The sequence below is a fragment of the Brassica napus genome, unplaced genomic scaffold (genome assembly GCF_020379485.1).
Source record: "Brassica napus cultivar Da-Ae unplaced genomic scaffold, Da-Ae ScsIHWf_2622;HRSCAF=3371, whole genome shotgun sequence".
In the NCBI taxonomy this organism is placed as follows: Eukaryota; Viridiplantae; Streptophyta; class Magnoliopsida; order Brassicales; family Brassicaceae; genus Brassica; species Brassica napus.
In genome coordinates, this window is record NW_026015923.1 from 11,852 (window position 1) to 24,763 (window position 12,912).

General features: G+C 41.6%; 1 protein-coding gene and 1 long non-coding RNA gene across 2 annotated transcripts; both read left to right on the plus strand.

The window, feature by feature from the left end:
- The first annotated feature begins 3,407 nt into the window (after positions 1-3,407).
- Positions 3,408-4,348, plus strand: LOC106408648 (F-box/kelch-repeat protein At5g39560-like). Its single transcript, XM_048773707.1, has 3 exons — positions 3,408-3,599; positions 3,742-3,900; positions 3,980-4,348. Exons 1-3 carry the CDS (start codon positions 3,408-3,410, stop codon positions 4,346-4,348), a joined length of 720 nt encoding a protein of 239 aa, XP_048629664.1.
- Positions 4,349-4,812: 464 nt separating this feature from the next.
- LOC125601652 lies at positions 4,813-6,308 on the plus strand. Its single transcript, XR_007334364.1, has 3 exons — positions 4,813-5,054; positions 5,369-5,424; positions 5,990-6,308. It is a non-coding gene; the product is annotated as an uncharacterized LOC125601652 (long non-coding RNA).
- The last annotated feature ends 6,604 nt before the right edge of the window (positions 6,309-12,912 follow it).

Genomic DNA, 12,912 nt, shown 5'->3' on the forward strand with positions numbered 1-12,912 from the left:
CAAAAAATCTACTAGATTCGGGATTTGGTTCTTCCCCTCTATAATGATCATGTACCATCTGCTCAGTACCTACACCATAATCTATACCCGTTCTAGATTCTTCTAACCTAATATCAGGCTGAAGTTCACTAACAGGCTGAGGTTCGCTAGTACTACCATATTCATAACCAGTTTCCCCATGAAGGTACCAAACTTTATAATTACGTGAAAACCCTTTCATATACAAATGAGTCCAAACATCAAATTCTTTTATAACCTTATTATTATTGCAAGTAGAGCAGGGACATCTTAAGATACCACTTTTTGCATCCGGTTGCTGTTGAACAAGCCTCATGAATTCTCCAATCCCTTGAACGTATTCTTCCGTAAGCAAATTGGTGTTGGGATCCAAATGAGGTTTATCCATCCACGAACGACAATAAGCTCCTGAAGACATGATTTTCACGGAATTGTTATGACTAAAGAGAAAGAAGAGAATGAAGTGTGAATGAGTTGAATGAGGAGGGGTTGCATTTATCGAAAATTGCTTACGGCCATCCGACGACTTTCCGACGGAATTCTGACAGATGTAAAGCAGTCCGTCGGAATTCCGTCGGTATTTTCCAATCTCAAACGGCTATAAAACGGTCATATCTATTTGTCGGCAACGGTCCCTTGGTTCGTCGGAAATTCGTCGAAAAATACCGACGGAATACCGACGACGGTAACGGGTATATTTGTTAATCAGAATGTCGTTGGAATTTTGTCGGTATTTTTCCGACGAATTTCTGACGACTACAACGTTATATTTTTTATCGGAATGTCGTCGAAAAGTCGTCGGAAAATTCCGACGAGCCATGTTTTCTCGGAAATTCGTCGGAAATGGTCGACGGAATTCCGACGACTTCAAATTTTTTGTTTGCGTCGGAAATCCGTCACAAACGTCCGACGGCATTGGAGTCCGTCGGAACCTCCGTTGGAATTCGGCGTGTTTTCTTGTAGTGTCCACACTTGCGCGAAATTTATTCCAAATAAGCTTTGCTTAATTGTTTGGTTATACTATATAACACAAGTTAAATATACGTACAAGTTAGATTCATTCATTCCACTATGACAACAGGTTTTTATTTATTTATTTTTGAGTTTCCTATATAATTTTTGGGTCGAGTGTCAGTTCAGTTAAACTGATCTGAATTACAATGGTATATAGAACAAAATTAAACGATTTGGTGGGTTTCATTTTTTTTTTTTCAGAAAACAAAATTAAACGATTTGGTGAAATCATACTCAAGCTCAGCTCTCATAAAAATGAAGAGAATTGAATGGAATAACAGGTGTGTAAACATGTATATATAATGTATATATATGCTCTTTGTTTCAGCATTTTATCTGTTATGCTTTTTCCCTTATCACTTTGGCAGGAGAGGTTTCTACACTCAGGGCCGGCTTAGACCATGGGGCAAGGGGGCGTGGGCCCCGGGGCTCAAACTTTTTTTCTCATATATAATGTCAACAGGGGCCCGATTTTTAGAAAAAAATAGGTATAAAGGAGCCCAAAAAATTTAAATTAGTTATATATATGTAAAAAAAATATTAAAATTATTTTGCCTAAGGCCCATAAATTCATTGGGCCGGCCACTACATGCGATCTTCATCTCATCCATGGCACTGTACTTTGTATTCCTCTGTTATGTTTTCTGACCAAAGAAGACTTCAAGGCCTAATGGTGTTTCGTAGCTTGCCTCTTTCTACCTTTGTTTTAGGGGTAATTAAGTTTTCGCCTTAATCATTTTTCATCTTATTCTTCGTAAAACAGTCCTGATGACCATTGATTCACCTCTATAGTACTTTGTTGCGATGTGTTTGTCACAGGTATCAGTTGGTTACTTTCTTGCTAATCTTGGAATGATCATTTTGGTTATACCCGTTTTTAGGAGGATCAGAATATGTAAGTAGTAGTCAAAAGAAAGTTTTATGTTATTTTCTTGGCTTGGTTGGTGAGTATTTTTATATCCCGAATCTGTTGTCTTAAAAGCTTAGAAAATTTGTACTCCCTACACACCAAATATCCCCTATTTGCACTCTATATCCTATATCCCTCTAATTTTTTTCCCCCATCATTACCATTTTCCCCCCTATTTTATGATATCCCACCCTTTTTAGTATATTGAGCTAATTTGCTCAAGCTTAATTGGATTCAAATTCTCTAATATCTGAAAACTTGATGTTCTGTTTGTAGACAGATTGTTCTCTTCATCTACATGTCGTCACCAATCTGTTGTCTTAAAGCTTAATTGAATGTTTGGAGGATGAAAGGGTTAGCTCAAGACTAATTAATTATATAGCACAACTGATAACATTATAAATGAACGAGCCCATTGCATATTTAGCCCAATCGATTTAAATATAAAAATCTATACTATTATTTGCGAAGTAAATTTTTAGAAAATATTATAAAAATTAAGATATAGAACAATATATAATTAAATATTAATGAAGAAAAAACATTTGTATAAAAATATATTCTAAAACATTTCTAATATATGAGTGTTTTGAAAAATTCAACACAATAATTAGTATATATATTTTAATGAAATTTTTGATGGTATATAAATTATTATATTTATATTTTGTATAAACTTGTTAAGAATATAAATAATAACTTAACTTAACTTATGGGTATATTTGGAAGGCTCGCAATGATAAACTTTTCAGAGGTATAGATAGAGATCCTTTGGAGCTTGTTCGACATGCAGAGAGTGAATGCCAAGCATGGTTTGCCAATGGTTAATGCAAATGAGATGATTGCACCAGTAGGACAGGCCAACGATAATGAGGTGAACCAAGCCATAAGTTTGGATAATATTTGCATGCTAGATGGATCGTGGACAGCTTCTGACAGATTTAGTGGATGTGGATGGATCTGGACTGACAGTGCGGAAAACGTGCAACTTATGGGAACACGAAATTTCACTCGTTGTGGATCAGCACTACACTCGGAGGTAGAAGCACTGCGATGGGCGATGGAGAATATGCTTCAACACTCACCGTGCCAGAGATTTGGAACAGACTGCAAAGAACTAATCGCCATGATAAAGGACCTCAGGAGTGGCCAAGCTTCGCGACAGAACTGGAAAAAATAGAGACCCTGCAGATTTGTTTCCCGGAATTCGAGATCATCTATGTGCCACGAGTGCGCAATCAATCCTCAGATTTTTTAGCTAAGACTGCAAGAACTTTTCGTAGAGAGTTATTTTTTATTGGTTGTTCTATTCCGGTCTGGTTACCCAGACCACCTCAAGTTTGAGTAATAGAATGGCCGTTTGACGTCAAAAAAAAAAAAAAAAAAACTTAACATATTGTTTTTGAATTAACAAAAGGGCAAGACACCTAATATATATATATATATATATATATGGATTTTGGTGATGGTAAAACTCTCGAGCTTGGCTAGATTATATTCAAGACCTAAAAGAAGCACCAAATCCAAAGTAGAGCAGCCACCCCCGCAGAAGAAGGAGGAGATGAATACTATTACAGTCTCCACCAGGGCTAGCTTATGTTCAAGACCTATAAGAAGCACCAAATTAGAGCAACCGCCGCAGAAGAAGAAGAAGGAGGTACTTAGCAAAAAAAAAAAAAAAAAAGAAGAAGAAGAAGAAGAAGAAGGAGAGGAATAGTAGTAGTGCAGGATGGTTTCCACTACAACTACTTCCAGATGAGATCGTTTTGAATTGTATAGCACGCATCTCTAAATCTCAGTACCGTTCACTCTCCTTAGTCTCCAAGACCTTCCGCTCTCTCATCTCTTCCCCAGAACTCTACACCGTTCGCTCCCAGATCGGAAATACAGAGCCTTGCCTCTGCATACGCCAAGAGTTACCCACTCATGATCGTTGGTACATTCTCGACCAAACTCTGGTTACTACTACCAACAGTAATGGTTTGATTAAGGATGAGTTTAACTTATTACCCATCACTTTCGTCCTCTTTATCAAAGTCAACCACTTTAGCCGTCGGTTTCGAAATCTATCAAATAGGAGGTGACCAGCTGCCATCATCCACCGTTCGTGTGCTTGATTTTCGGACTCGCACGTGGCGTGATGCTCCTGATATGGGGGTAGCAAGGAAATGCCCCGAGTCTGCTCTTATAGACAGCAAGATATATGTAGTTGGAGGAGGAACAGAAGAGTCTGAGGTTTTCGACCTAAAGTCTCAGACTTGGAATCCATTGCCTAGCCTTAGTGACGACGGTGACTACCCTGAGGTTCAGCTTCGCAGAGGAGAGCTATTCGCCACCACAAGTAAGCATAAAAAGTTGTCAAACAAGGAACATGGAAGGAACATCAAGGGCTTCCTTTATGAATGAACCTTGGAGCGTTATTGATCGTTTTAGTGTTGTTGATCGTAAGCTTATGTGGTATGAGCATGGACACTGTGTAACGACCCGATCCCGGTTTTGGAGTTGTTAGCCAGCTAAGTCATATGCATTTACCTGTAAGACAATTATTTGCCTATAAATACCTACCTCTACATTGATTTCTCCTTTTGCAACAAGAAAATAAAACTCAGAAGTTAGAGAGAAGAAGAAATGAGAGAGAGAGAGAGAGAGAGAGTGAGAGAAAGAAAGATAAAAACCAATGCATGTTGCCACCAGAGATCGCCGGAACCACCACACGCCAGCACATCGCCAAGCTCGTCATCACCATCAACCGCAGCTTAGAATCGCCGGAAACCGCCGCCTCTTAAGCTTTGTTTTCGTCCGTTCAGTAAATCAGCTATATCTCCATAACCGTTGAGAATCTCTCGCATGCAAGACCATCATCGTGTTCCTCTCGTCGAGACGAAGCCGTAGACACCGACCACGCCGCAATCGGAGTTCAGACGAAGCCGTACGCGCCTCCAAAAGTTACGCCGACTGCGCGCGTTTCTTCCACGCGCCGCCGCCGGATATCGCCTCCGCCGTCTTCCGCCACCGTCCTCCGCCGCATCTCCGCCGCTGCCAGAAGTCGCCTCCGCCGCAGCTCCGCCGCCGCCGGGAATCGCCTCCGCCGTCGCCGCCGACAAACTTTCCGGTAAGACGCCGCCGCCCTCCGCCGTCGCGGCCGGTGACCGACACCGGTGACTCGCCGGTGACTCGGTCAACTCGGCCGAGTCAGCTCAGCGAGTCAAGTCGGTTGACTCGGTAAACCGGTTGGTTGACTGGTTTGACCGGTTTAAATTAATTTCGTTCGGTTAAAGTAAACCGGCCGGTTATGTCAAATCGATTTCTGGTCAAGAGTTGACCGGATTGACCTTTGACCAGCGAGTTGACTTTTTCGCAAACTTGACCAGTCCCGTTTTTAACCGTTCGAAAGGCGTCTGACTCAGAATTTCGATCTGATTTCAGATATGGAGTCTATTTGAGCAGCTGGAGTTCATAAACACTATTTTTCTATTGCTAAGGTGAGGGTCTATTCCCGAACTCCTCTTACACGGCTTAGGACCTCGAATAAATATACTTATTTCTAATGTGTTCCGTCTGCTTGAAATCGAGTCTGTCATTGCTTGTTTAGTTATTAGGTTCTTTGCATAAACCGGAACTAGGGGGCTAGAGGATTCAACATTGATTGTTTCACTTAAATGTAAAATCTTAGCTAGGATTGTTTTTGTGTGGAGACGGATACAGAGACGGACTTCTGTATGCCGGATTGTATGAGGTTATGGCCAACTTTAGTCGACCGGTTGAGCTGTAGCCTGGAAGTGTCGATAAATCGTCCACGGGCGGTGTCCGAGCACTATCTCGAGTTGTGTTATGTTTTTGGCCTGTTAGTGGGCGGCGAGTGTGCACCTCGCTAGGACCATTGTTTGTTGCTTGGGTACTTTAGGTACCGTGTTTGACATGCATTAGAATTAATTTATATTTATTCGGAGTGCTATGTCCGGGTCCATGGACTTCGGGGTAGCATCCCCCATACCTCACTGGGCGATTCACCTATCGCTCACCCCCCTCACTCTTCCCCTTTTTCAGGTGAGACAAATAAGTATGTGATATTTGGACGGACTTGGTGCTACTGGACTTTTCTTTCGGATTTTATTTGGGCTTGGGTGAGCGTTATTGGGTTTATGGGCTTTTATATTATGGGATATTGTTGGTGGCCCGTCGTCCTTAGTGAGAAGGAGACGGATGTCACATTGTTGTATGATGACGCGTCGGTGGTGACACGCTGTCCTCCAGATAGGAGGTGACGGGTGTCGCAATTTTGGTATCAGAGCGGGGTTCCATCCCGGTTCCGTCCGGGATGGCGGTCAGGGGATTCGGTTTTCATCGGTTTTCAACGTTCTTTTTGTTTTTTTAAAAAATATTTATTAATATATTTCGAAATTCTTTTAGCACCATTCTGTCCATTAATTACTAACTCAAATGTCTCTTTCTATGACGATGAGTAAATCATCGTCATTCGTCCTTCGACTAACAGGGTTCTCGCCAGATGTTCAGCAGTTGGGCGATGTTTAAGTTCTTCAGTTTCTCAAGAGTTATCAGTTTCTTCGGTCATGATTTCGAGGTTATCCAGGAGTGGATATGTGACGTTTCTGCCACCAGCCCACTTCAAGCAATCGTTCCACGAGTTTTGTTACTGGAGATTATGTGATGTGAGGTATGAGCCATTGGTTGGCATGTGTACGAGTATATTATCTATTTTGGAGGTATATTTGTCTTGTGAACTCGTGGAGATCGCTTTTGAATTGGGATGTGCCGGTTCGGATAGCTGACATATGACATTGGGAGCTATTTATATTCATGGTGTCGCACCAGTTATGCTTGGTGGAGTCGAGTTATCTGGAGCCCCTCAGAGAGATGGAGCAGAGTTTTATGATGTTATTGTTTTTTTTGGGATGGATTGGTTGTCACGACATCGAGTAGTGTTGGATTGCCTGAAGGCACGAGTTTATATTGCTGGAGCAGATGAAATTTTTATTGCATGCATGCTACATACTGAGGAGTTATGGAATATAAGAACAAAGAAATTTTCGGCAACCATTTCGATGGTTAAGGATGATGGACAGCATGAGCTGCAGGATCTTCCGGTTATTGCAGAGTATGAGGATATATTTGTGACCTTTGGAACGGTCACTACAAGACACATGAGACGCTCTTGCGAATTGTTTGGAGCAAACATCAATGGTTTCACGAGTTTCTTATCATCTATCACGAGCAGGGATGACCGAGTTGAGAAAGCAATGGAGGAACTCTTTGATAAGGGATTTATCAGATTGCTTACATCACCATGGAGAGCATCATTGTTGTTGTAAAGAAGAAAGGTGGGAGTTTCAGATTTTTGTATCGACTACATAGACTTGAACATGGTAACCATCGTATTGATGAGTAGTTATATGAGATTAATGGAGGTTCATCGTTCTCGAAGTTGTCTTGGCATCAGGATACCATCAGTTTGCTATAGCTGAGGAGTATGTACGGAATGCAGATTTCTGTTATGGATATTATGAGTTCATAGTGATACCATTTGGGTCGACAAAGGCACCGTTGCATTCATGAAGATATGAATGACGTTTTCGTGAACATTTGGATAGGTGTGCGATTGTATTCATCAACGACATCCTGGTTATTTTGGAGTAGAAAGGAGATTTATAAGCATTTCGCGGATTGCGTTGGATAAGCTTGGAGAGCATCAGTTGTTCGCTACGTTGAGGAATTGTAGCTTCTGGCAGAGGAATGTTGAATTTTTGGGTAACATGGTTTGGAAGCAAAATTTTGATTGATCCAAAGAAGATTAATACCGTTCCGGGAAGGTCGAAACTTAAGAACACTACAGAGATCTACCGTTCTTTTTGGGTTAACAGTGTACTACTAGAAGTTCATCAAGGGTTTCACCGTTATAGTAATGTTGAAGATACAGTCTACATGTAAAGACGTTAAGTGTGGTTGGATAGATTTTGTTTGAGGAGTTCACTGAATAGAAGCACAACTAATGAAGACACTAATTTTGGTTCTGCAGAGGCTGAGGCTTACTCTGATGTGTCAGATACTGGCTTGGATTTAAATTGAGGTAAGAAGATTAAGTCATTCATATGCATCACGCCAGAGAGGTTGTAGTGGTAATTACGTTATAGTTTTGAGATCGTAATTGTACGAGAAGGAAGTCCAGATTCTATGGGATCATTAGAGTCTGACATTTATCTACACATTAAAAATTACAATTTGGCAGTGCAGTCGGAATGAGTTTGTAGCAGGCTGCAGTTTGGATATCGCATGCCATCTGGTAAGGACAACCAGGTGACAAATGTCTTGGGTAGGCATATGAGCGACGTATTTGGAACAAAGGAAGGTCAGGAGTTTACTGGGACAGTTGCTAGTCTCAAATTGTGTGTCGTATTGTCAAGGGAAAGACATATTGCCTTGAGGATTGGAGCATGCAGTTTTGCTATGGAAGATACACCATGCGCAGGTTAGCGTTATGGTTTTCGTTGAATAGATCGAGATTGAGAATATTGGAGATCATACAGCTTTGAGCAGGACGTACCTATATCGAAACCGAGTTTGTGTGTTGGACGATAAGCTGTTAAGAAAAGGGATCTTACAGCAAACACATCACTTATGTTACTCTACCCATCGGAAATAATAAGGAGTTCAAAGATATTAAGCGTTACTATCATTGACCTATTATGAAAAGATTGTAGCCACATTGCGTCGCAAGGATATGTAAGTCAGCTGGTTTTCCATGAGGATTATATACGGTTCAGGTTATTGTTGAGCATGCTTTTGACAAAGTGGAATGAGACATGGTGATTATGAATATCGTTACTGGATTTTTAAATCACCGTATGTGGAAAGGATGCCATATGGGTAGTCATGGATAGACTTACCGAGTGAATCCATCTCCTAAATAATTTAGAAGGCAGAGAGAGCTGATCAGTTGGTGCAGATTTTCATCAACATGATTTTGAGGTTGCATGAAGCTCTTGTCAACATTGTATCGGATTGGGATTCAAAGTTCACCTCTACATTTTGGATTCATTCAGAAGGCGTTTGGGACAAGCGTTCACAAGAATACAACTTATTATCAACATACAAATGGTCAGAGGACTACTCAGAACTTAAAGGATATATTCAGGGATTGCGTCTTCCAATGGGATGGAAGTTCAGAAAGCATCGACCTCTAATAGAGTTTACCTATATCGACAATTATCATTCAAGCATTGAGATGGACAGTACGAGGCTGTTTATGGTAGGCTTTATCGTATACCACTTTGTTGGACCAAAGTGGGGGAGCGACATGAGTTAAAATTACTAATGGTTCAAGAGACGGTAGAGCAAATAGATATGCTCAAAAATTGGCTTTGGAAGCACATAACGTCAGATAATTTATGCAGCTAAGCGCCATAAAGATTTGGAGTTACATATAGGTTATTTAGTATACCTGAAAATAAGGACATTTCAGGAGGGATCTAAGACTCAGAAGCTAAAGGAACCAAGGTACATGGGATTGTATCCTTCGAAGGAGCGGATTAGAGCAGTTGCTTGCAGCTGTTTTATTAGCAGTGTATCAGATTTTTACAACGTGGTTCATGTGTCAGCATTGAGAAAAGTTGAAAGAAGACCAGAATTATTTTGCAGCAGACGCCAAATCACCGCAAGAAGATTGTACTCGCCTTGTCAGCTAGTGTAGAATTCAGATCATCAAGCGAAAGCAGTTTAGAGAAAATCGACTGTGTTTGTCAGAGTATGTTGAGAGTGAGATGAGACCTGAGAAAGCGAGCATATTGATTATTCAAGTTCGTTTCAATGATGTTGGGGAATTAACGGACGACTCGAATTCGGGGACGAATTCTTTGTAGTGGGGGAGAATTGTAACGACCCGATCCCGGTTTTGGAGTTTGTTAGCCAGCTAAGTCATATGCATTTACCTGTAAGACAATTATTTGCCTATAAATACCTACCTCTACATTGATTTCTCCTTTTGCAACAAGAAAATAAAACTCAGAAGTTAGAGAAGAAGAAATGAGAGAGAGAGAGAGAGAGAGAGTGAGAGAAAGAAAGATAAAAACCAATGCATGTTGCCACCAGAGATCGCCGGAACCACCACACGCCAGCACATCGCCAAGCTCGTCATCACCATCAACCGCAGCTTAGAATCGCCGGAAACCGCCGCCTCTTAAGCTTTGTTTTCGTCCGTTCAGTAAATCAGCTATATCTCCATAACCGTTGAGAATCTCTCGCATGCAAGACCATCATCGTGTTCCTCTCGTCGAGACGAAGCCGTAGACACCGACCACGCCGCAATCGGAGTTCAGACGAAGCCGTACGCGCCTCCAAAAGTTACGCCGACTGCGCGCGTTTCTTCCACGCGCCGCCGCCGGATATCGCCTCCGCCGTCTTCCGCCACCGTCCTCCGCCGCATCTCCGCCGCTGCCAGAAGTCGCCTCCGCCGCAGCTCCGCCGCCGCCGGAATCGCCTCCGCCGTCGCCGCCGACAAACTTTCCGGTAAGACGCCGCCGCCCTCCGCCGTCGCGGCCGGTGACCGACACCGGTGACTCGCCGGTGACTCGGTCAACTCGGCCGAGTCAGCTCAGCGAGTCAAGTCGGTTGACTCGGTAAACCGGTTGGTTGACTGGTTTGACCGGTTTAAATTAATTTCGTTCGGTTAAAGTAAACCGGCCGGTTATGTCAAATCGATTTCTGGTCAAGAGTTGACCGGATTGACCTTTGACCAGCGAGTTGACTTTTTCGCAAACCTTGACCAGTCCCGTTTTTAACCGTTCGAAAGGCGTCTGACTCAGAATTTCGATCTGATTTCAGATATGGAGTCTATTTGAGCAGCTGGAGTTCATAAACACTATTTTTCTATTGCTAAGGTGAGGGTCTATTCCCGAACTCCTCTTACACGGCTTAGGACCTCGAATAAATATAATTATTTCTAATGTGTTCCGTCTGCTTGAAATCGAGTCTGTCATTGCTTGTTTAGTTATTAGGTTCTTTGCATAAACCGGAACTAGGGGGCTAGAGATTCAACATTGATTGTTCACTTAATGTAAATCTTAGCTAGGATTGTTTTTGTGTGGAGACGGATACAGAGACGGACTTCTGTATGCCGGATTGTATGAGGTTATGGCCAACTTTAGTCGACCGGTTGAGCTGTAGCCTGGAAGTGTCGATAAATCGTCCACGGGCGGTGTCCGAGCACTATCTCGAGTTGTGTTATGTTTTTGGCCTGTTAGTGGGCGGCGAGTGTGCACCTCGCTAGGACCATTGTTTGTTGCTTGGGTACTTTAGGTACCGTGTTTGACATGCATTAGAATTAATTTATATTTATTCGGAGTGCTATGTCCGGGTCCATGGACTTCGGGGTAGCATCCCCCATACCTCACTGGGCGATTCACCTATCGCTCACCCCCCTCACTCTTCCCCTTTTTCAGGTGAGACAAATAAGTATGTGATTTTGGACGGACTTGGTGCTACTGGACTTTTCTTTCGGATTTTATTTGGGCTTGGGTGAGCGTTATTGGGTTTATGGGCTTTTATATTATGGGATATTGTTGGTGGCCCGTCGTCCTTAGTGAGAAGGAGACGGATGTCACATTGTTGTATGATGACGCGTCGGTGGTGACACGCTGTCCTCCAGATAGGAGGTGACGGGTGTCGCACCTGGTTCAGTGTTAAGGTGAAAGATTGTGTACCACCCTATGTTAACCACCATACAACAATTCTGTTAGCTAACCATGGTGGTGGAAATACCTGTTAATGGGACGAGCCACATTCTCTCAAGTTTCCCGTGGCTGGGAATATGCGGAAACATGTCTGCAAAAAACAGGAGAATTTGGTGTGCTGTGATTAAGTTCGAGAAGCGCTTCTTTGGATTGAAGTTTGAGGTTTGGGGGAAGGTTGTACGGTCTAATGCTTTGCTTACAGTCCCCAAATCATTCAAGTTATTAAGCTGTGTTACCCTTTAATTTGCTCTTCATCTTCTTCTTTTTTACATTGGTTTTACTGTGAATTTTGGATATTTAGTACGGAGTATATAGGCCTTACGTGCCTTCTTTCATTTTGTTCATGGTAATAATATTTCTGTAGCCAAGGCTTTCTTGATAACCAAGCAAATTATTTACTAATAGCAGATGGACAAGGACAGGTTACAATTGGATATACAAACTACATTGACCTTGGGCTTCTATACTCTTTCTCTGCTTTTCCTATACATTATTGTCATCATCCAAAACTATTCTTATGTCTGTTTTCCTTTAAAAGATAGTCATGTGATAGGTAACATAAAACCCAAGAAAGTATCTTGTCAACTGCCCCTAATCAATGTTAATGATTGTAAGCTTCTTTACCCCCTTCTTCCTTTTTGTTTGTTTTGATTTTTTTTTGGGGTTAGAAAACTATAAGAACTAGTAGTAATTTAAAAAAAAGGCATATTTCAGTCTTAGCTTCTTAACCTTTTAACATATTAACTTTGTACAGTTAACTCAAACCTTAACATGAAACAGGGGCTTTGTAATGTTTGCGTTCAAAGTATTGAGAAAAAGTCAATCCAAATCGCAAAGCTTGATAACTTCAAAACACTGTAGTTGTAAACTTGAAACACTCATAAACCTATATATGGTACGTAAGCAAAAAAAAAAAAAAACAAAGATATAAGAGAAGATTGTGTGTTCATTTATGTAAAAGAAAACAGAAGTGATACGAGAGAAGTTTAGAGAAGCTCGACTACCTCTTGAAAACTCGATACACGTGAGCAACAAGGAAGGATACATGCGCCTGGACAGTGAGAGGAATTCATGCTCTTCCAAGAGTGTGGATACCACTCAAATTACCCTAAGGAGTGTTACTCTCATCAAAAGGTTCAGATATAGTACTTAGGGATCGAATCACAAGGAGCTAGGGAACAATTAAATCTAGTGTTTATTAATTGTAAGAATTGTAAATGTTTAAAT

Coding starts and splice junctions, on each gene's coding strand:
- LOC106408648 (XM_048773707.1), top strand. CDS start 3,408: ATGGTAAAACTCTCGAGCTTGGCTAGATTATATTCAAGACCTAAAAGA. Junction 3,600..3,741: donor CGCAGAAGAAGAAGAAGGAG/GTACTTAGCAAA, acceptor TCTAAATCTCAG/TACCGTTCACTCTCCTTAGT. Junction 3,901..3,979: donor ACATTCTCGACCAAACTCTG/GTTACTACTACC, acceptor TCTTTATCAAAG/TCAACCACTTTAGCCGTCGG.